Source organism: Eumetopias jubatus, unplaced genomic scaffold, assembly GCF_037043125.1.
Source record: "Eumetopias jubatus isolate StellerSeaLion01/CBP00866 unplaced genomic scaffold, mEumJub1_p1.0 scaffold_16, whole genome shotgun sequence".
In the NCBI taxonomy this organism is placed as follows: Eukaryota; Metazoa; Chordata; class Mammalia; order Carnivora; family Otariidae; genus Eumetopias; species Eumetopias jubatus.
In genome coordinates this window covers 58601433-58623703 of record NW_028274822.1, presented here as the reverse complement: position 1 = coordinate 58623703, position 22271 = coordinate 58601433, and the positions used below count along the sequence as shown (strand labels likewise).

Genomic DNA, 22271 nt, shown 5'->3' with positions numbered 1-22271 from the left:
ACACACACACACACACACACACACACACACACACACACACACACACACCCATGATCTTTACATCAGTGTGTCGAGTTCCAGGTCAAAGGAGCCAAGACAATGCCGACGTGAGCCCAGGCCTTCACGGGACAGACACTGCAAAGGCCTATGGTCTGTGGCTTTGTCACAGAAACCAAAGAAACCAAACAATTCATTTGGGAAAAACATGCACGTGGATTCCATGGTACAGATGATGAGTGCAGAGGACGCAGAATGAAATGAGACCCAGTGCCTGTTAGCAACGCGGCAGTCCCTCCTTACTTTGTGGGTCCAATCCGACTAATCAGCAGCACCAGTGAGAGATGCCAGAACCCCTCACTAAGCCTGGTACCACAGACAGGCATCATCAGTAGCTACTTCTACCTGCTGCCACTCACTTCCTCCAGTGTGGACCTCCCTCACCTGAAGTGGCCGGCAGCCCACAGGTAAGCCAGGACGGGGAGGCCCTGATCATTGCACCGATTTGCTGAGACACTGAGATGTGGCAATCACCTCTACTCCTCCTCGGGTCTCCCCACCCCCAGCACATCACAAGGATAACACGAGGACAAGGGCACGGGATGACAGGCAGGAGGGGGCTTTGGAAGTTGCGGTCTAGAATAAGTACCACGCTCTTGCGGTTAAGATGAACTGTCACCGCAGACCTAACACCCAGGTTACTTGCAACCTTTCACCAGGCAAGGGCAACGTCAGAGTCTTTGCTTCTGTTCCACCCCCTCTACTTGCTGTAACACAGCAGGAAATGAAACTCAGAAACCCAAGGCCAGAGTTAAGGGTTTCAGAACCAGAGAAAAGGTTCTCACTGGAATCACTAGAGGACTCTGGAGGGTCACCAAAGCAGACTCCCTGCTACTAAAAGGCCACACCATGTGGCTGAGGTCCTGGAGGCATGCTATGGACCATTTGGAATGCTGACTGGGCCTTCCCAGGGCAGATCTCAATGCCTGGGAACTATATGAACTCTGATGTGGGCCTGCACAAATGTTTCACTAGTCCCATTCAGTGAATGGGAAAAATGACCAATTTCATGAATCATTCCTCTCTGATTGGCTATCACAAGTTTCAAAAGGCTGTTGTGGGGACAAACACTTTGGCAAAGGCTTCCCCATCCCACAGAGAGACTCAACAACATGGTCCATGGTAGCCATACCCCATCAGCCCCCGGGGAGGGAGAGGTATCAAACCAGTCTCGGAACAAGTCAGCCCTCCGGGGGAGAATGAACTTTCAGGTCATTGCTTGTGTTCAAATGGTCTAGGGGAGTTAGAGGCGGATTTCACACTCAGAGAACAGGGCTCATTCTCTGCCATGGTCTTGCTGCACACTCACCATTGGGTTGCAAGATACAGAAATACCCACCTTGGTGCCTCCTAACAGTCCTCCTTCTATCCTGCCTCGATCCCTCCTCCTGCACCCCAAACCCATATAGCAGGAAAAAAAATGATGTGACAGGGAAGACTCAAGGAAAAATCTAAGGCCAACTGTGAGCCAGTGCCACGGGGCTATAAAAGATGTATATAATCCTAAGACTAAGGGAAAAGCATGCTTGTTTGTTGATTTGTTCGTTCTTTCAGTGAATACTGAGAATCCACTATGTACCAGAAACTGGCATGTTACTTTTAAATGACCCCAGTTCCTTAAAACTTTCAAGAACAGATGAAAAGCACCCTTTCAATTATTTGATAAACATAGATCTGCAAGAAGTCTACGCATGCAAATACACAGAGAGGGCTCTGCAGTTCACATGAACAAATGGAGTTTAAATAAGCAAACATAAATACCAATGGAGACAGACTGTCAACACTTTGTAAATGGATTAATTTGGGAGTGAAAAGCCTAGGATGGGAGACAGCCCATGCCCTCAGCCCCAACATTCCACTTCATAGGCAGCGGTGTGTCCTTTGTCCACAATCACCTAAATGATCCTGTCTCCACCCTGAAGCACAGAATCCACCTTTGTGCCTGAGGACAGCAGTTGATTTCGTGGAAGAGAATGCCGCCAGCCCAAAGGGAACGCCACCATCTGCCCACCTGGAGCCTGGGCAGACCCAGGAATGGGCAGGACCACCTGCTGTGACCAATGCCCCACCTCCACGCACTTCCATAGAAATCTGCAGCTCCTGAGGCCCTGGTCGGTGGGAGAACAGGCTGGAAATGTGCAGACAAGGGGCAGCGTTACCTGCATAGCTCAGGAAGTTTTGGTCTCAGACCAAGATCTGGGAGTCTCAGGTGATCTTCCCTGAGGGTCCTCCCCACAAAAGTTGAACTGAGAAACTGAGAAAAGGGGTAGGATCTCTGAGTGGCCTGCAGAACCCTGGCCTTACCCGATGGTTCTGAAACGCTCAGCTCTAAGTGCTTAGGGTAGACAATCCCAAAGAGCCCTCAGATCACCTTGGTTTCTAGAAACTTTTTTTAAACCTCAAATCCCCCTCCCCTATCCACCACTCCCAAGTCTGACTAAAACCAGAACTGTTCTTCTTCCTGAACCTAGCTAGACCCCAGTCCATTAAAGAAGATTCTACAACACACCCTAAGGAGGGTCTGATTCATAGATTACCTGAGGACCGATAAAGTATTCAGAAAGTCTTCTGGTTCCTTAAAAACAGAAACTACATACACCAGGAATTCTGACACAATTCAAGCATGCTATCGTTTTAACTCAACACCCATGAACGACACCAGACCTGCCACCAATGTTAAAGCAGTTTTCCAAAGACAATCTTTTAAGCCAGGAGAGTGTGTGCATTTAGCAAAAGGGTCAGACTTGCTCACACTGGTCCAGGCGGCTGGAGCTGGGCGCTGTGCGCTGCGCCTGCCAGGGCCCAGCGCGGGGCAGGAGACAGGAGGCCCAGGGAGCCAGGCTCAGCCTGTTCTGGGGGCAGGGGGCCACTCCTTCTCATAAGATGGGGAACCACAGCCTCAGCTGGAGCAGCAAGAGGCTGGGTCCCCATCTGATCTTGTAACCACACACTTTCTAAAACCCTGCCAAAATTCCAGGGGAGGGGTCTAGGCTGAATCCTAAACTGAAGGATATCAAGCTCTGGTTTCAAGAGATCATCAGATAGCTCTGGGAATGCAGTATGAAAGCAGACAGTCCCAACTTTCCATACCACACGGGTCCTGTCGCAGGCAGAGAAGGCAAGCACAGCACGGAGGGGAGGACACACAGGGACCACCACCAGCACCACCACCAGCAGCCGGAAAGGCCTTGTCAAGCAGCAAAAATATATCGCTCTGGGTATATATTCTTTGGCTTGCAAGTCTGACGTCTAGCCAGCACCCCAAGCGCTGACTACTCGCGTTCCTACCTTGCGCCGGGGTGCCAGTTTCCTTTGAGTTTTGGTTGCAGACCTGCAGTTTCCAAGGCGCTCGGGTCCACCACTCTGCTGGACAGAATACTCCTTTTTCTCAATGATAGCGCAGGCGGAGGGGGAACGTAACACATTCCCGGTGCCCGGAGTAGTTGTGAGGGCCTGCCAGGGGCAGCGGTGGCCATTCTCAGCCGGAGCGACACCCCACCCCACCCCCCCACCCCACCCCCGTGAACACGGTGCCATGCCACTCAGTCCGGAACGAGGAAGTGCTTACCCTCTTTAAGGGAGATCTGCCCTGCTCAAGAGCCAGGAAGCTGAGACATCCTCGGAGCCCAGGAGGGTCCCAGCCCCCAGCCCAGGGACTGCAGTTTTTTATTTCCCCGTTATTAGTGGACGCCAAGTGAGATGAGGAGAGGAGTGAGGCAGAAGAGAAAGGTTAATCTTGGGCTTTCCCGCTGTTCCCATGGCCCAGTCCTCCTTGAAGGACATTCCGGGCATCAGTGAGTTTGGCTAAGGGCACAACAAAGCAGATCAAGGGTGGGGTTCACAGGGCAGGCCAGCGGAGCTCTCGGTTACCTGGACTTCTTGTGCCTCTCTAATTACTACTTGCTCTGAGAGCTCGGGGAGCTGACACCCACTCCTGCCTTTGTTCTCTCCGATACCTAATACCAGCAGCATTCATTTTTTTCCAAAAAAAAAAAAGTAAGGAATCTAGTAAAGCAAGTGTTCAGAAGAGCTCAGGCATTTCTGTAGAACACAAACTGTGTACACGAAAGGGCGATGCTTTTACCATCCCCCGGCGAGAACACTGCATGTTCAATTAGGACAGTTTGGGATACTGTTCAGCTTGCACATTAAAAACAAACAAACAGGGCGCCTGGGTGGCTCAGTTGGTTAAGCGACTGCCTTCGGCTCAGGTCATGATCCTGGAGTCCCGGGATCGAGTCCCGCATCCGGCTCCCTGCTCGGCGGGGAGTCTGCTTCTCCCTCTGACCCTCCCCCCTCTCATGCTTTCTCTCTCTCTCTCATTCTCTCTCTCAAATAAATAAATAAAATCTTTAAAACAAACAAAAAAAACAACCCAACACTGGAAACAGTGCCTTATGAATGACCCAACACGGCAGTAGCTGTACTATTTTACTGTGAATGACTTTGAAGGCCAGAATACATTCCATCAGTTGTGAGTACTGCCAGAGAGCCCTGAATTACACCAAATTATGTTTCGCAGAGTCCGTTTGTTCTTGTCTTTCTTGAAGACGTCACCAGCTCATCAGTGTGAGAAACAAAACAGAGGAGCTGGTGGTTTAGAGTGAACGTTTTCACCCCGCGGAGGTTTTGAGTGAGTCCCCATTTTTTGGCAGGTAATGTTTCTTTGAATATTTTAAAGGCAATGCTAATGCTTTTGAGACAATTCAGAATGAGATGATGGCCCCTTGAGGAGCTGTAACATGAGAAGGATCCCTCTGCTTACCTGGTTAAGGGTTTTCTTTTCTTTGTACATTTCCCGGCTGCCTCTTCTTTTCAGGGAACTCTGAAATAGATCCAAGGGACATTCTGTTACAGAGGAGTCATATGCAGGCACCAGGCTCACACCATCCCCACTGGTAGGGGATATACGCAATGGACAGAGGCACTTTTTTTCCCCCCCTGGAATCAAGGAACCACTTAGAGTCAATGTTCAAATGCTGTTGAATAGGCTTGGCTAGGCCTCTTAACCCTCATGATTGTATCTGGAGTATTCCTCAATTATTCAGTTTAATGAGAAGGGAGGGTGGTTTGGATAATTTCTAATAGTGGGGGGGAGATGGTAGAAAGTTTTGAAAACAGATATGTAACATTTCTGGAGCTGCTTTACCTTCCTAATTACATTTTTTGGGGGCGAATATCAAAATTAATTGGTGCTTCCTGAGTGCCTATGGGTAAATCACCGGATAACACAGTGGTAGGAAGGGAGAGAAGGGTGGCCTGTGTTTATGGAGAAAACCTAATCCAGGTTGCCACACAGCCCCCTTCAATTCATGACTAAACCTACATCTTCAAGTTCCTGTAAGTCCGTAAGTTATTCATGTGACATGGCCTTGGCTGTGTCCCTTCAGTGGGCTGGGTCCCTGCCTAGTTTTACATATGGTGCAGTGCACCTCTGCCTGCTATTAGCAAGAAATGTGTCTGAAATACAAACATGAATATAAATAAAAGGGCCAGGGATGTCTGAGATGGAATAGCAGGGAGCCAAAACAGTCCCTGCTGAAGTATGGTATGAAGACTGAAAGAACTGGCCAGCAGATTGAGAAGCATCCTAGGGGGGAGACAAAAGGATGTGAAACCTGAAAAGATGAACGGAATCCTGAGATAAGCCAGGAGAAGGCGGTTTGGAAAGTTTAAGACTTGCCGGCTCTCATTCAGACCCCAGCAAGCCTGTGAGTGGGAAGGGGTTCTCCCTGACGGCTGCCCCCTCCCCTCCACAGCCTTGCCCTACATGAGGCACCAGGCACAGACCTGGAACCTTGGATCCTCTGGGAGTTCATCTCAAGGGGGCTCAGAGCCTCTCTGCTCATTCCTTTGCTGCAACCCCCGCCCCTGCCCAAACAGCCTGGGAAGGAGGCTCCCACGCAAGTCACTTACATCAGGGTCAGACCTACGGTAATGAATTCAGTTCTGTTTACATTCAAAGTGCCTCACTCACAGAAGGCCAGGGAGTGCCATTTACTGGATGAATTTCGGGGTTATGAAACAATTAAAATTCCAGCTGCCCCTTAGCCTCTAGGAGCCAGAGCCCTCGAGAAAAAAAACGGTAATTGAGAGAGGGTGAGAAGGTTACAGAATCAGCATGGAGTGTGGGTACTCCCGGGTCAGCCAAGACGGGGTGTGTGGAAACAGATTGCTGAACCCCAGCTGCAGAAGCAGCTTTGTTTCCTTTAGCCTTTTTGGTAAAAGCAGGGCCAAACTACAAAGAGAACCAGCCTCTTCCAACAGGTTATGTTAAGCCTATCTTAAGAAGGGCTTGAGATTTACCATCCAGAGTCCGTAGGCTTTCCAAGATTCTTCACACTGCAATGAAGCAGTTTCTTTGATTGTAATGAGCTGAATGAGATGAACACTTCTGATGATTCACTACAGAGAAGAGTTTCCATAAAGAAGCAGGGGAGAGAAACCATTCCCAAGGAAGGCTTCAGCCTATGGGATTTAATTCTGGGACCCAGGTCAGTGCAGTGAGCCTGCCCTCTACAAGCCACCCTGCACTGCATCACGTTCTCCCAGTGAATGCAAAGTACATTCTGCATACCCGAAAGGAAATGGTGTGGAAGTAAGATGAAAGCTAGAAGTGGAGACAGGAGAATTATGGTGCTGCATTTGAGGGGGTGGTGGGGGGAGGAAGGACCTGGGTGAGCTCTCCTGCTGGGAGGCAGCCAATGGGGAGCCTGTCTGTGCACAGATTTCTCCCACCCGCTTGATGGGTCTTCCCCCTTGCTGAGCCTTGAGTGCAACTGCCTCGGAATCCTGTGGTCCTCCTAGCGAATCAGGGAACAGGTGGGGGGCCGTGGGATCCCCAACACAGATCCCAGTCACAGTTTCAACTACAATGAAAAACAACGCAAAGATTAAAGTTAACCAGAAATTGGCAGAACCTCTATGAAAGAAACCATACAATTTTGGTGCTGGACATAAAGGAATGCTTGATGCTGTCCAAGGGAAAGACCCTATTTTATCAAGATGTCACATTTCTCCCACATCACTGTAAGTATGATGTCATGTTAACCAAATTCCTCTTTCCTTCCATATATGTAATGTTATACACACATATACACAAAAAGTATTTATTAGTATATATACACATACACACACACAGATACTCACACACAAATATTATTTGTGTATATGTGAGGGAGGTAAGAATATGGAAAGATTTGACACAATGACTCAAAAATTCATCTTGAACAGGGGCTGGGAAACTAAGGCCTTCAGGACAAATCACCCTACGGCCTGTTTTATAAATGAGTTTCGCTGGAGCACAGCCTTGTTTATTACTGTCTATTTCTACTTTGTACTACAGAAGCAGAGCTGAGTAGCTGTGACAATGGCCTGCAGAGCCCCCAGCATTTACTATCTGGCTCTTTTCAGAAAGTTTGCTGACCTCTGACCTAGAAAAATAAATTGGTAAAAACAGCCAAGAACACTTTGAAGAGGAAGAATAATGACAGTCGGTTTGCACTATTAGGTGTAGAAATACAATATAATGGTTTGGTGCTGGTACAAAAATAGTCAGATAAATGGAACAAAACAGAAAACCCAGAAATAAATTTGAGAGTATATGAGATTTTAACAATCGATACAGGTAGCATTTGAAAAGTAGGGGAAAGAATGGGCTATTTGGTATATGCTGGAGAAACAATTGGCTAGCACAAGGAAAAAAAAAGCAAGATCAATACAAGGTATCAAAAAAAAATTCCAGATGAATTAAAAATCTAGATGTAAGGAATCATAAAGGAACTAGAAAGAAAAGGGACTAATTTGTTTGTTCTTGGGGCATAGCCTTTATAAACACAGAAACAAAAGCCAAAACATCCAAGGAAAAGACTGATCAAGTGGATCGGTAAGATCTTTAAATTTTTACGTATCCAAAAAAAAAATATTTACAGTATTAAAAAGCAAATGACAAAATGGAAAAAAAAAAGATTTTTCTAGTGCAAGACAGACAAGAGTAATATTTTACAAGCAACAGGAAAACCGCTTCAATTAAAGAATTAAAGAGCCTACAAACACATGATTATTAGCAATTGAAATAAAATATCATTTTTTCACTGAGAGGTTTACAGACCAAAAGACATATGACACCCAGCGTTAGCAAGTGTCGTATGTCTGCATGGGCATTTCCATCCAGATCAGTGAGAGTGGGGACTCCCACAGCATTTCAGGTAGGCAACTGAGCCAGGCAAATGCATACGTTGTGAGCCGGGAATTCCACTTCTGGAAAGAATCAGCTAAATTCCCATGACTAAGATGGCCTTGACTCACCCAGTGTTAATCCAGCATCTACTATGTTGCCTTGTCTGAGCAACAGAGTGACAAGTCCTTATTTTTAAGGAGCTGTCATGAGAGTGTGGAGAGTCAGACAATAAGAAAGGAAACAATAAGAACAAAATAATTTCTGCTGGCCTAAGGAAACATGTAGAGGTACCGAGGGAAGATTTATGGGTAAGAATGCTGATCACACTACCTTTTATAATAGTGAGTGAGTACTGTGGAGGGTGTTAAAATTATGTTTTTGAAGAATACTTAAAGATTTGGGAAATACAATGTGTTAAAAGAAAAACACAGCTTGCAAACATGTATTTTGTAATTTCAATTTATATCTAATAAAATATAAATATAGACATGTTAGAAAAGCAGACTGGAGAAACAGATATCAAGTGCTAACAGTGTTTGGGGCACCTGGGTGGCTCAGTCATTAAGCATCTGCCTTCGGCTCAGGTCATGATCCCAGGGTCCTGGGATTGAGCCCCGCCTTGGGCTCCCTGCTTGGCAGGAAGCCTGCTTCTCCCTCTCCCACTCCCCCTGCTTGTGTTCCCTCTCTTGCTGTGTCTCTCTCTGTCAAATAAATAATAAAAATCTTAAAAAAAAAAAGTGTTAACAGTGTTTATCCTCAGGTGATAGAATTATGAGTGATTTTCATTTTCTTTTTTGTGGCTTTTTATAGTCTCCAAATTACCTACAGTGAATACTATTTCCTTTATAATTAAAAAAAAAACGAGGAAATTATTAAACAGGTCAGAGAAAAGAGGCCATCACTGATCTCCTATGTAGGATCGCAGTGGTATTTTATCATAAATTATTGCCAGGTTCTTGGATCTCTTTCTGTAGGCTGACATTGTTTTTATCAGCCTAGCACTTCAGGTATACCCTATGTATGTATAATCTATATGTATATTGTTTTAATAGACCAGGAAACCCCCTGAGGAGTGAGGAAACCTGCCAGGTGCCCCACTGTAATGCAGGTCCCTGGCATCTGGCTCCCTCACCAACTGTCATGGGGTCACAAGGCCCCCAGCCTGGGGTACAGTGTCTTTCCAGGCTCACCTGCTGCGAGTCTCATCCAGGGTAGAGAGCTGAGTGCTTTGGGTATACTTGGCCAAGGGACCCTGGGTGTAAGACGATTTGTGTGCACGTGATTCACGGCCAGTTCATTTCTCTAGATGATTCAGAGATCCAGTGGAGAATCTCTTCCAAGAAACAATAAGAAAAAGAGGAAAATGTTGACCATCAAATAAACTGAACCCAGAATGGGGGACTTGCCTGTTGATTCATTCGACTCTTTCTTTTTATTCTGGCCAACTGCCAGCAAATCAACTCTAAATTCCTACTGAAAGGGGGAAAACTTGAGTTTCTACCTCCAAATTGAATGCATCTAATGCTGATGCATTTGCTGAGTACTGAAAATGATTAAATAAAATATGAAGTTAGGCAATTATTTGGACTTTCAAGTCATTTCTTAATGTTTCCTATTTTAAGTCAGCAGTTTCTTCCAGGCAATTTCAGAAAAAAACAAACACGCTCTCAATTGCTTAAGTGTTTCAGAGATAGGCTTTGGGCTTAAAATTTAGATTGGTATTAAAAAGAGACAAAAATTAGGATGCTGTGAATCATGAGTGAGGATGGGAAGGAGGGTAGAGATGTAGGCAGACGACTTTCAGAATTCTTACAGACCCTTATTATTTAGAAGTTTTTTAAGCTTTTGGGGCTGATTCATAGCACACATGCTTATAAAATCAGAATAAGAAAATGAAGGTGTATAGGCCTTCTTTCTGTTTAGGAGAAAGTTACCAAGATTCTCTCACCCACATTAGTCCTCATTTAAGTGTTACAAGATGTGAGGGATAAGACTTATTAGCTTCTCCTTCAGTTAGAAGCACCAGGTCCTGGCTGGTAGATACCTTTTACTCTTCCTTCTCTTCACTTGCCTCTAGACGGCTCCCAGGGAGATGGATTCCCATCACGCCATTCAGCTGAAGTCCACTGCACACTGTTACACTGCAGGGCCCTGTAAACACAGCCCCCCTTGGATTCACACCCTCCATGGCCACAACTGGGTGGAAACACTTTCTCCTTGGCCGTTTGGGAGAATAATGATGGATATTAACAATTACCGTTTGTTGGGCACATACTCACTCCAGGGGCAATGCGAAACTCACCCTTCCTTCCTTTCCTTCCTTTCCTTCCTTCCTTCCTTCGTTCCTTCGTTCCTCCCTCCCTCCCTCCCTTTTAATTATGGGGGAGGGCCAGAGGGAGAGGGAGAATCTCTGACATGGGGCTTGATCCCAGGACCCTGAGATCATGACCTGAGGCGAAATCAAGAGTCAGATGCTCAATGGACTGAACCACTCAGGTGCCCCACTAAACTCCTTCTTTATGTGTCTGATCTAATCTCCTCCTCACAAAAGCCCTGAGAGGCGTCATTATTATCACTGATTAACAGATAAGAAAACACAGTCCAGAAGTTAGGTGATGTTTCAAGATGCCACAAACTCAGAGATGGGGCTCCAACCTGAGCCTGACTCCACCCTCTCATTCACAGTCACAGCCCTGAGACCCTCCGGGCTGCCCTTTGTGCCTCTGACAGCCCAATCTGCCAATTTGGGCTGTTTTTCTTTTTGTTTTCTTGAGATTTTTGAGCCCCAAATTGCTGAGTCTTCTCAAACAAAGAGTCTCTCCTTTCTCTAGTGAAAGAGCACAAAGAACTATTACCAGAATGGTTGCAAATTGCTATGCTCACGAGGTACCTCATGGCCATGAAATATTTGTTGGCACTGGTGGTTTCTGAGGATCTGAGGTTGCAGACAGCACAGGTCCTTATATGGAAAAGACAGAAACTATTATCAGAGGACAAAATACCACAAAGTAAGTGAGGAGAAGAGGAGACTATATTGAGACGCTCTGGCTGAAGGGTATAGCCATAAAAGTCAGAGTTGGTTTGGATCCCAGCACCCAAGGCCAAGAGGGAGAAGGCCAGAAGGAGAAGAGCCTGGCCACAAGCCACACTGTCCAGGCTGCGAGACCCACCTGGGAGGGACAGAGACCACCAGCACACCCAGGCTGCCTACTAAACGCCACCTTCATCTTGGGAAGAGAACATGGTGATAAAAATGGCAGGTTGCTGCTTGTGCACATTTGGGCAACGTGACACATATTTGCTTTGCAGTAGGGGCTGGTTGATGCATTTTAAGCCCCAGAGACATTCATCCTGAGGCCTAGGAATTGGAAAATTGTGGCTAAAACATACTATAACACGGTAGTCTCAGCCAAACACAAAATAAATGAAAATGAAGGTGATAAAGCCACAGTGTAAATTATCATTAATATGCAAACAGAAAAATGGAAAATCATGACCATCTCAAGAACAAAACGATGATGGTACAAAAAATGTGTCCTTCCCCCAAATTATAGGAATTCCCAGTGTGCGCACACACACATCTAGGCACTCAGCAACACCACCAAGCAGTACATGAAATATTGAATTAGAATCTGTATTTCAGAAGCTTCTACGGACTCACCTAGTAGGTGACAAATAAGTGCCCCTTGGGTGTTCATAAAAGTTGAAAATCTATAAAAATGTATGCTATTTGCCAATCAGAACTGAAGATAAGGTTTGTATTTTATTACTAATAATCTGTTCCTGGCTCCCATTGGTCTGGAAAAAATATACTAGTCCATTGAGAGAGGCAGATTATTTTCCAGTCTAACAAAATAATAGAAAAAAGGCAGAAGTACTTTGAAAAACAAAACAAAGCTGGGGTGCCTGGCTGGTGTGACTCTAGATCTTGGGGTCATGAGTTTGAGCCCCACACTGGGTGTAGAGCTTACTTTTAAAAAAGAAAAGCCGAAAAATACAAATAAGTGATATATTAAAACATTGCTCCCTTTTCAGAGAAAATTAATCACTCATTTTTTTTCAGGTGTGTGTAACATAAGAAAATATTTAGTACTTTCTTCAGCTTTTGAAAAAAAGAGCACGTGAAAAAGTTCTGAATTACTTGTGGTATATTTCATAATAACCAGCCATAACACCCTTTGGACCTTCTAAATTGACTCTGAGTTATAGTTCTAAATAATAGAGTGTACTATTATACCATTAAAATTTATGCACACATTTGTCAAAACTCAGTGAATATAAATTTAAGATCTGTGCATTTCAGTATACATAAATTAACTCAAAAAAAAGTATAAGCAAAAATTAAGTTCTGGTTAATAATGTATATTTAAGGAAAGTGAATTGGTGCCTACATTTTCAAATGTGTCAAAAAAATAAGATGAGTTAATAGATAAATAGATGGCTAGATAAATATATAATAAATCAAGTACCGTAAAATGTTAATGCAGAATTTAGATGGTGAGTATACAGGTGTTCACTATATGTTTGAAAATTTCCATAGTGTTGGAAAAAAAATTATGCACATAAATTCCCAATTTCACTGAAAACAGCTGATATATTATACTGCCATTAAAAATTATGATTACTAAAAATTGGAAGTTTAAATAGAGTTAAAATACTAAAGGTTTTCATAAAATGCCAATCTTTGAGATGTAGGATAAAAACATAAATTTAATTATCTCATCAAGATGAAATACTTTTGTCTTTGAAATATTTAGAAGCAAATACACTAAAATGCTAACAGATCTTAGCAATGGGCAGCAGCATTACGGGTGACTTCATGTTTTTCCTTATAGATATATATATATTTTTTATTTCTCTCTAACAGTCAAAATGATTATATATTACTCTTTCAAATCAGAAAAATCCTTATATCTTAAGGATAAGAGAATTGACCCAAAATGCAAACACACCCACTAAACTTACTACTGTGTTGTTTTGGCCCAGACTCCCCTAGAGGCAAGGCAAAAGACTGATGGACCTTCAGCCCTCAAGTGAGACAGAGAGGAAATTAAGCTAAGGGATTAGCCCCCAGGCAGGATTAGCTCTGTGCTGCTGGAGATCATCAAATATATTTTCACACAGAGGACAAAAGAGGGCCTAATAGACATCTGGGGATAGCAAATAGATCTGAGATTCTAATCACCACCCCAGCTGAAGGCTTCCTCTTGGAGAGGCTCCCTGACCAGGCCGAGGCTGACTTGCTGACCTGCGTCTGTCCTGGAGCCCCGTTATCTGGAGGCACTGCTCAGTTCCTTTAATCATCCACCCAAGGCTCTGAAATCTAGAAAGCATCTCTGGCTAGCATTCTGCATAAAGCCAATCCTGTCCCTTTGGTAAATCATCTGCCAATTCTCATCTCCAAACCAGAGCACCTTGGATTTCCACCTCTAACACCAAGGCGCACTCTTCAGTGATTGGAGGGGAGAGGAGATGCTTACCCCACAGTTTCGTGACTCCTATGGAGCCAAAGCCCTCTCTATTCCGTTAGTCTGCACCACCGTTTGGGGGACTGCAGAGGATTCAATTACGCAAGACAGTCACTGAGCTTCGGGGTGAGGGGCAGGATGCTACTTGCTCTTGCAGCATGAGAAACCCCTCGGGGCCCAGGAGCTGTTGGGACACTGTTGGAAGGGGCTGGCTACCCCTGCCTTCTGAGGTGGGCCAGCCCGTGAGCACAGGGAAAGAGACATGCTTCCAGCAGAATGTAACCTGGGAGGAACAGAACATCACGGCAGGAATAGTGGCCCTGGGCTAAGGACAGGCATGGAGCAGAGCAGAGGGAAGGCCCTGGGTCGGAGCAGCATTCTCTGGAGGAAAGCAGACAGCCCTGGGTTCTGGGGAGTAAGAGCAAGGAAGCCAGTTTTATCAGCTGTGGTGCTGTCTTCTGTGAACACACGGTAAAGAAGCTTGATGCCCAAACCAGCATATTTCTGCGGGCATCTCATATCCATGAGACAGAACACCCAGACTGCTTAAAAACACAATTAGCTGCCAGAGCAGGTGTGTCCACTGCAGCCCTCAACAGTGAAAGCAGAGTGGCCACCTGCAAAGTCCTCACTTCAGACTCTGACAGTGACAGTGGCCATGTCACAGAGGCCAGAAGCAAACATATTCTTTATTTGGACTCGCAACAGCCTTTTGTTAGGATGGCTCCTTCTGGGGCTGTATACAAATCCATTTGTGCAATCAAACCAGATCCTAATGGCTTCTGAGTGGACAGAGGACAGAGGCTTAATCAGGAAGCACCGTCTGCCTGCAAGCTCGTCCTGCTTCCTCCTCTGATGCAGCTTTGGGGCCACGGCCCGCTGGGAAGATCACTCATCTCTGACAAGCCTGTGTGCCTGCTTCTGAGCCCTCGCCTCTCCCAGGATGAGAGCAGATGTCCCTGGTCCCTCCAACCTTCAGAACCTCGGATTCTCCCCTTCAGCAAAATCATTCCCCGCCATAGCAGCCTGGGTTGGGAAGCATGGGGGAGAAGGGGAGACCACACATGCCCACGTCACCTTACCTCTCACACTCTGCAGGACGGACAGCAGGCATGACAGTAACCTTGCAAAGCTTCCCTGATACAGCCAAGGATGTGTGTGTGTGGCAGGGGAGGTGTTCTCTCTAAAGTGCAGGGACGACTGGAGGCTGAGGTGTCTTTGCTTTGCCCAACAGCCCTCCGTTTTAGACACCCCTGCCCCTCGGGTTCACCAGAGCAAGTTCCTGCACTTGGTGGGACAGCGCCATGTTTCCATCCTCCTCACACCACCAAACCTTTCGCAGGTTTCCAGAAGGAAAGTCACAACCAGGTGCCGGCCCCTCCACTCCCACCTGCCTGGCCAGCGCCACACATCGATTGGTGGTGGGGGGGGGGGCGCCCAGAGTGCATCAGAAAATTAGCTGGCACTCACAGAAAGAATCCTCTAGAGGTTTAAGTAACTAGTCTGCAAATGGGAAAATACCGGTGGAAAGGCCTTGTTTCATCCCAGCAGATGTCCACTGACTTTTTTTGTGTGCCACTCAGCTCACACTTCCACAGCGTTTTGATCACACATCTCTATGCTCCACTGATTCACTCTAACTCTCCTTTTAGGCACTTTATTTCTTCCTTTACCATCTGCAGTACCTACACCTGAGAGCTCTCAGAGTCGAATGTGTAATTTCAATGGTCTTTTTAAGTAGGCACTACCACCCAGCATGGAGCCCAAGGTGGGACTTGAACTCATGTCCCTGGGATCATGACCTGAGCTGAGATCAAGAGTTGGGTGCTTAACCAACTGAGCCACCCAGGTGCCCCCCTCAATTGGCTTTAAAAAGCTTTCATAGTGTGGCTTTAGAGAAACTTCACAAATTTTGAATAAGTTTTTTGTACTCCAAGATTGGCCCACATCTTCATGAATTTTTAGTTTTCCAGCAAGCATATGAAAACATGTATGTTATGTGTGTAAAAGGGAAAGGTGGGCGAAGACCATGGGCATTCATGTCCAAATCCAGGCACATCACTGGTAGTCCGTGACCCTGGGCTAGCTCCTTGAACTCCTGGTGCCCCAATTTCCTTATTTAAAAGTGGTAATAATATAATACCTATTTTAGATAAAGGTTTCTTGTAAGGACTAAATGAGATAAGATGCTTAATACATGATTGTCATAGCCATGAAAAGCAAACATTAGCTAACCAATTATAATTATTTTCTTGATTAATATTTTCAGATGCTAATCATCTTTCTTTCCCCCAAAGTAGAGAGCAAAAACCATTATTATTCATTCCGACTTTCTTCTTTCTATGGCAGCAAAACCAAGGTTCACAAAAATGTCTTTTTCATGCTACATGAAAAATGTATGCTTGCAGTGTCAACTGTGTGGTTTCCTTATATATATATATATTTTGCATATGTAATAGAAATGGCTATTTTAGAACTTTAAATTCGTATCACAGGTCGCCTAAAATCTTGCTATGGTCTGTTACCAAGTCACAGAGGAAATTTTAACTTAGAAAGAAATTCTCTCCCGCCCTGAGTAGACGGTACTTCTATCATTTCAGGGAGTGAGTAGGTCAGATTTCCCACAACGCACTTATGCGTTCCAAGAGCCACCAGCAAAGATGTGAAGGATGAGTCCAACCATGAGGAGAAAAATGAGGACACATGCTCTCCCTCCCCATCAGATCCTATCAGAGCCTAGCTCTCAGAGGGAGGCACTCCTCTTTGTGACCAACAAGGGTGTTCTTTGACATATTAGCATAAAGTGAATAATGAGGCTGAGTGAGATGGGCGGAAGGGAGGGATAAAGGATAGCATGAAGCAGGGGACAGGGAAATCAAGAGAAAAGAGATCATGAAAGCTTTTCCAGGGGGCGCCTGCGTGGCTCAGTCAGTTAAGCGTCTGCCTTGGGCTCAGGTCATGATCCCGGGGTTCTGGGATGGAGCCCCGTGTGCTGGGCTCCCTGCTCAGCGGGGGACCTGCTTCTCCCTCTCCGCCCTGCTGTGCTTTCTCACTATCTCTGTCTCTCTCAAATAAATAAATTTTAAAAATCTTTTGAAAAATTTTTGAAAAAGGAGAAAGTATGCATAGAAGCTGAAATGCAAGGGAGCACAGAAGCAGCGGTGGTGATGACCAGTGGTGCAGACGCAGCCTTCAAGGGGCAGGCTTTCCCTGCACACCCACCCCTCCCGCGTCACCCTCTTTTCTCACGCTCACCTCCCCTTCTCACCTGTCTCCAGAGCCTCAGATCTCATGTCTGTGAGCCACACGTGGAGGGTCCCCACTTGGTACCCTTCCGCCACACCCTGTACCCTTTCTGCGGATACCTTCTCATTCCTCCGTTTTGGCTGCAGTCTCCGGCCCTGCGGGGGAGGGAAGCGTCCCCACAGCCCCCTCCTCTGTCCGCAAGAAGGGAAGCCATGCGCTTTTCATCAACCCCTCCCTCCTTACCCCACATCTGTAACATGCCATCCACTGCCCATAATCGCTTGCATTTGTCCTTCTCTCCTGCAGCTACAAGAAGACTAGATCACCAGGGCCATTCTGTTGGAAGGCTCCTTGGTGGTGATGCCCCCTCTTCAAGCCATGCTCAAACTAATTAGTAAGGTTTTCTTGGAGTGGGGGACACAGTGATATCTCCATCTTGTTTACACATCCCCTGTGCCTTTGCTGGGTGGCTGCCTCGGGCTCGTGGACCACGCACTTTGTGTCTGCGGCATCCACAGGCAGGAGGGCAGATTTAACTACCCAGACTGCACAACACCCAAACTGCACCAGGGACTGGTCTTCATGGCAGCAAGTGGATGCCATTCATTGATGGGGCCTGTTGCCTTCTCTTTGAAAATCTCAACCTCCAGAGAGATACCTTTTAAAAACACCAGTTATCAGAGACGCAAGTGGATACTTGCTCAATAATGTTTACTGCATCATTATTCACAACAGCCAAACGATGCAAGCAATCCAAGTGCCCAGATGAACTGATAAAGAAACTATGAGGTGATCATACAACGGGATGTTATTCAGCCATAAAAAGGAAGGACATTCTGATACACGGATGAATCTTGAAAACGTGGTAGGTGAAATAAGCCAGACAAAAAAGGGAAAAATATTGCACTTACATGGGATACCTAGATTAGGCAAATTCATAGAGACAGAAAGTAGAACAGAGGTTACCAGGGGTTGGGTGGGGGAGGAATGAGGAGTTACTGTCTAATGGATGCAGAGTTTCTGTTTGGGATGATGGTAAGTTCTAGAAATAGTGGTGATAGCTGTACAACACTGTGAATGTCTCCAATGCCACTGAACTATACACTTAAGAAGGATAAAAATGGTAAATTTGTTATGTATATTTCAGCACAGTAAAAAAAAACACAAAACTATATCTAAAATAGTCTAAGAGCCATAACAAAGCACTCCAAACAAATCTCTAGCTATGGATCGCTATAGCTTATATTTTGGGTGTCACTATAAGATCTTGTGATTTATTTCATTTTCCATGTGTACAATACTATAGATTCTCTCTCTCCTTTTATGGCAAAGAAGCTAAGATTCACTAGTACTGTTTTTAATCTATAAAATACACATTCAGACGGATTCAAACTGTTTATAAATGTTTTGAAGGCAGCTTTTAAACAGTGACCAAAGCTTTAGCAAGTTTTCTTCTCCAGAGCCTAACCTTTTTTTAACAATGGCACATTTTAAAATTGTATTTTATTATATCACCAAAAGGTAGTTTTTCCTCTATTGATATTTTAAGTCCATACATTTTAACCAACTACTACATGCAGGCTCTCTTCATAAGAAATACATAATTTCTCTGTAGTCATAACTTATTTGTGGAAAAAAAATTCTCAAATTTGCCAGAAAATTTGGATTTTTTTCACAGAGGTATCAAATCTTGAAACTTGTTGGAAGCAATGCAGGAGTATCTTCTACAATCCTTTATGTTTGTTTGTTGCATATATACACAGAAATACATTGCTTCTTATGGAAATATGGGAAGGAAAAAAAATGAAAGGAAAAAGCAGCTGGGAAGACGGGAGGTGAGACAGAGGGAGGAGACCAGGGAGAAGGGCAAGCACCGTGTTCTGTTCCTAGACAGAGCTCTAGCTGACCCGCTACTTTATCAGCCCCTGTGTCAACTGACAGGTCAGGACCCTGACGCTTGCTTTCTGGTGGGTCAGCAGGGCAAACGCGGTGCCGTGACAAGACACCCAGCAAAGGACCGCCATCCAGAACATCAGGTAGCTTAGCAAACTCGCTGCTTGTGTTCTGTATCTAGTAACTTGTTCCACTAGAGCCAAACACCTTATATTCAAGGTCTGGCCTCCTCACAACACCTCTGTGGGGTGGGTGCTGTTATTCGCATTTCATATGTGAGGGAAAGTAACTCACCCATTCCACAGAGCTGAGCTGCTTCTCTGATGAAGGAGCTCAGATGCAAAGGGGGTCAGAGCCCCTGGCAGGCCACTCATCTCCATGCTGACTGTGCTCACGTTCCAGGTGGACCAGAAGAGTATACAAGAAAAATAATGCTGTGCCCTTGATATTTTGGGGGATCAAAAGGGAGCAAAGTGATGGCTACGCACTCCTTGCCCCACTAGAGTCACTTCACGTTTATCTGTCCTTTGTGATGAGAGCAGAGCCAGCCTCTGAGAACTCGGGGGCCCTAGAAGCACGAGCTCTTCAGGGCCCCCTGCAGAAGATGGAATCCCAAACACGCTACCGTCCTCTCAATCGGGACACCCACAGCTCACCACTGTGCCTCCCACTCTGCCCTCCTCAAGCCTGGGCACCCTGCAGACCCGAGTCTAGTGTTCTCTGGGTTACTGGTGAGCACAAAACACCTACATAACAACATTGTCATTTATGGACACAATACTCTTCTCTGGAAATTTATGCCAATTACATGCTTCTTTAGAAATCCTGGGTTTGAGAGGACAACCTTCTTTTAATAAGGGTCTCACCATGGTGTTCTGCTTTTTAAACGTCTTTTCTTCCCAGGAGACTGTTTCCACATTTGGGACAAATGAGAACCTCTTCAACTCCCCCATTTGAAGGGTCACAGACGGTCCTGGGGGTGAGGGGAAACAGTCTCATGTGAATTAAGAGCACAGAAAGAACCCTTCCTCCTGGGCACTCTTGGCTGCACGGAAGAAATCATAAGGAACTCTTGAACCTCAGGGAGTCTATTTCCCTCAGTCTTTGAAGTCAACAGTATTCCTTCAGAATTCCTCCTGAACTTGGTTCCCCAGTACAGCCAGAGACTAGCTAGGGCCTAAGGATGGGTACAAGTGCTGAGCTCTAGGAAGAATCCTGAAAACATGCCACAATTTTCTTCCGCCTAGAGAAGCAAAGCAGCAGCATTCACTTTTAGAGCTTTGACCACACAGATGCACTTTACAGAAAGGCTTGGAAGATGCTATCGATGAGTTTAAAAGCACTCAGCATAATTTGTGTGTGATCTACTTAAGTCTTTCCACTCAAAGGCAATTTTCCTCCCAAAGTGATCCCAAATGCAGATTATAAAACAATAGCAATGCCCCTTAACTTACTCCCCCATCCCTTTTAACCTTTTATTCTTCTGTTCCTCTATGATTACTATCCTGGACTGGTATTCTGCAGGAGGCATTTCAACTATTTTGTACTGTCTGCAATAAATGGAGAAAAAGAGGAGTTTCTGAGAGAAATCTACAAGGTTGGTATATTCAGCCCTCTTCATCTGTTTTGAACCCTACACCTGGTTTCCCCGGCTCTCCACATGATCTGCAATAATAGAGTTTTATTTCCTCAGGCCACTTATCATTGTCTACCTATTGTGTGATCACAAGCACCTAATAGCCAAGAATTCACAATTCATTGAGGTCTCCTGGCTCTTGAAAGGTGAATGAGTGCCTAAATACATAATAAACATTAACAATTTTCAGAAAAACTTCAAAAGCACAAAGTAACACAATCATAGCTCAAGTAAGACCAGACTTCTATAGACTTACCAAGTGTTTAATTAGTATCCTAAGGCAGAGTGCCAAGCTCATCACAGATGAGATCAATCAACCTGAAAAAGTTATCCATTGTCTTTATTCCAGATGCTCTGCTGTCATGTATATCTTCACTTAGAAAATGGGAAATGAGCCACAGTCAGATAACAGGAAAAATCTCTCTGGTGTTGTTTAGCATCATTCTTTTTCTTTAAGGATGTTATTTATTTTATTATTTATTTGACAGAGAGAGACACAGTGAGAGAGGGAACACAAGCAGGGAGAGTGGGAGAGGGAGAGAAGCAGGCTTCCCGTTGAGCAGGGAGCCCGATGTGGGGCTCGATCCCAGGACCCTGGGATCATGACCAGAGCCGAAGGCAGACGCTTAACGACTGAGCCACCCAGCTGCCCCGGCATCATTCTTGAAGAAAGGATTAGCAGAGTGGGTGCTACCATCTAGATTATGAGTCGCTATTGAAAAAACTTCCTTTTATCTTTCTTGGATAAAAAGCTGACAAACCAGTCTTTATACCCTTGTTTAGCCAATTCCATAGTTATAAAACCAGTTAAAGAAAGAATATTTCTATCAAATGAACATGTACATTTTATTAATAATACCAAAACAATAAAAATAGGAAATGATAGCATTTAATATAGTAAAAACATACTCCTTTTAAAGAACTATGACATTTTATCAGACTCCCTGTATTAGAAGACAATATTCCACTGAGATACTGTGATGTATGATAAATATATATTTGGTCTTCACTGGTATTTGGTCTTTTTGGTACAGACTTTGGAATTTCCTAAATGACAAGAGCCATAAAGATGTGTTGATATTCATAATAAACCCCTGTCAACCACACCTGAGTTTATGTTAATGAGGTGACTTTTGGAAAGCTCCTCAGTCATCTAAGGGGATCTTAGAAGAACCAACCATGTAATAAGAGGACTTTCAGTCCCATCCTCAGACCTTCAGGAAGGAGAGAAGGGCTGGAGATGGCCAGTGATTAACCAATCATGTCTATATAATGAAACCTCCATCAAAACACAAAAGCATGGGGTTTGCAAAGCTTCCACAAGATTTGGAGAGAGTGGTGTGCCCTGAGAGCATGGAAGTGCCTCACCCTTCCCATGTAGCTCGCCCTATGTATCTGGCTATTACTGAAGTACATCCTCTTATAATAAACCGATAATCTAGTAAATAAGATGTTTCTGAGTTCTGTGAGCCGCTCTAGCAAATTAATCAAACCTAAGAAGGGCGTTGTTGGAACCTCTGATCCACAGCTGGGTGGTCAAAAGCACAGGTACCTGGCCTTGTGATGGCATCTGAAGGGGGAGGGGCAGGGAGGGCAGTCTTGTAGGACTGAGCCCCTAACCTGTGGGATCTGACGCTATTTCCAGGTACACAGAACTGAGTTAATTGTTTGGTGGGATGGACAAAACCCCACATATCAGAATTGGTGTCAGAATCAAATCCTCAGAAATCATTTCAAAAATGCAAATGACCTCTTTTTACTAAATGTGTACCTCCAGACACACCTTTGTGTC

The 22271-nt window shown here is 45.0% G+C and overlaps 1 protein-coding gene across 7 annotated transcripts in view; it reads right to left on the bottom strand.

Annotated features, from left to right (window-relative positions):
• The window catches only part of MTCL1 (microtubule crosslinking factor 1), a 119392-nt gene that overhangs the window by 44722 nt on the left and 52399 nt on the right, over window positions 1–22271 (bottom strand). For 5 of the 7 annotated variants that reach the window (XM_028123933.2, XM_088019734.1, XM_028123934.2 and 2 more), the window contains exon 4: window positions 4823–4882. In XM_028123933.2, the coding sequence (XP_027979734.2) occupies window positions 4823–4882 (60 nt within the window). Of the gene's footprint in view, window positions 1–3345; window positions 3424–4822; window positions 4883–22271 lie in introns of all 7 variants that reach the window. The other 2 variants (XM_088019736.1, XM_088019735.1) reach the window with 2 other exon arrangements.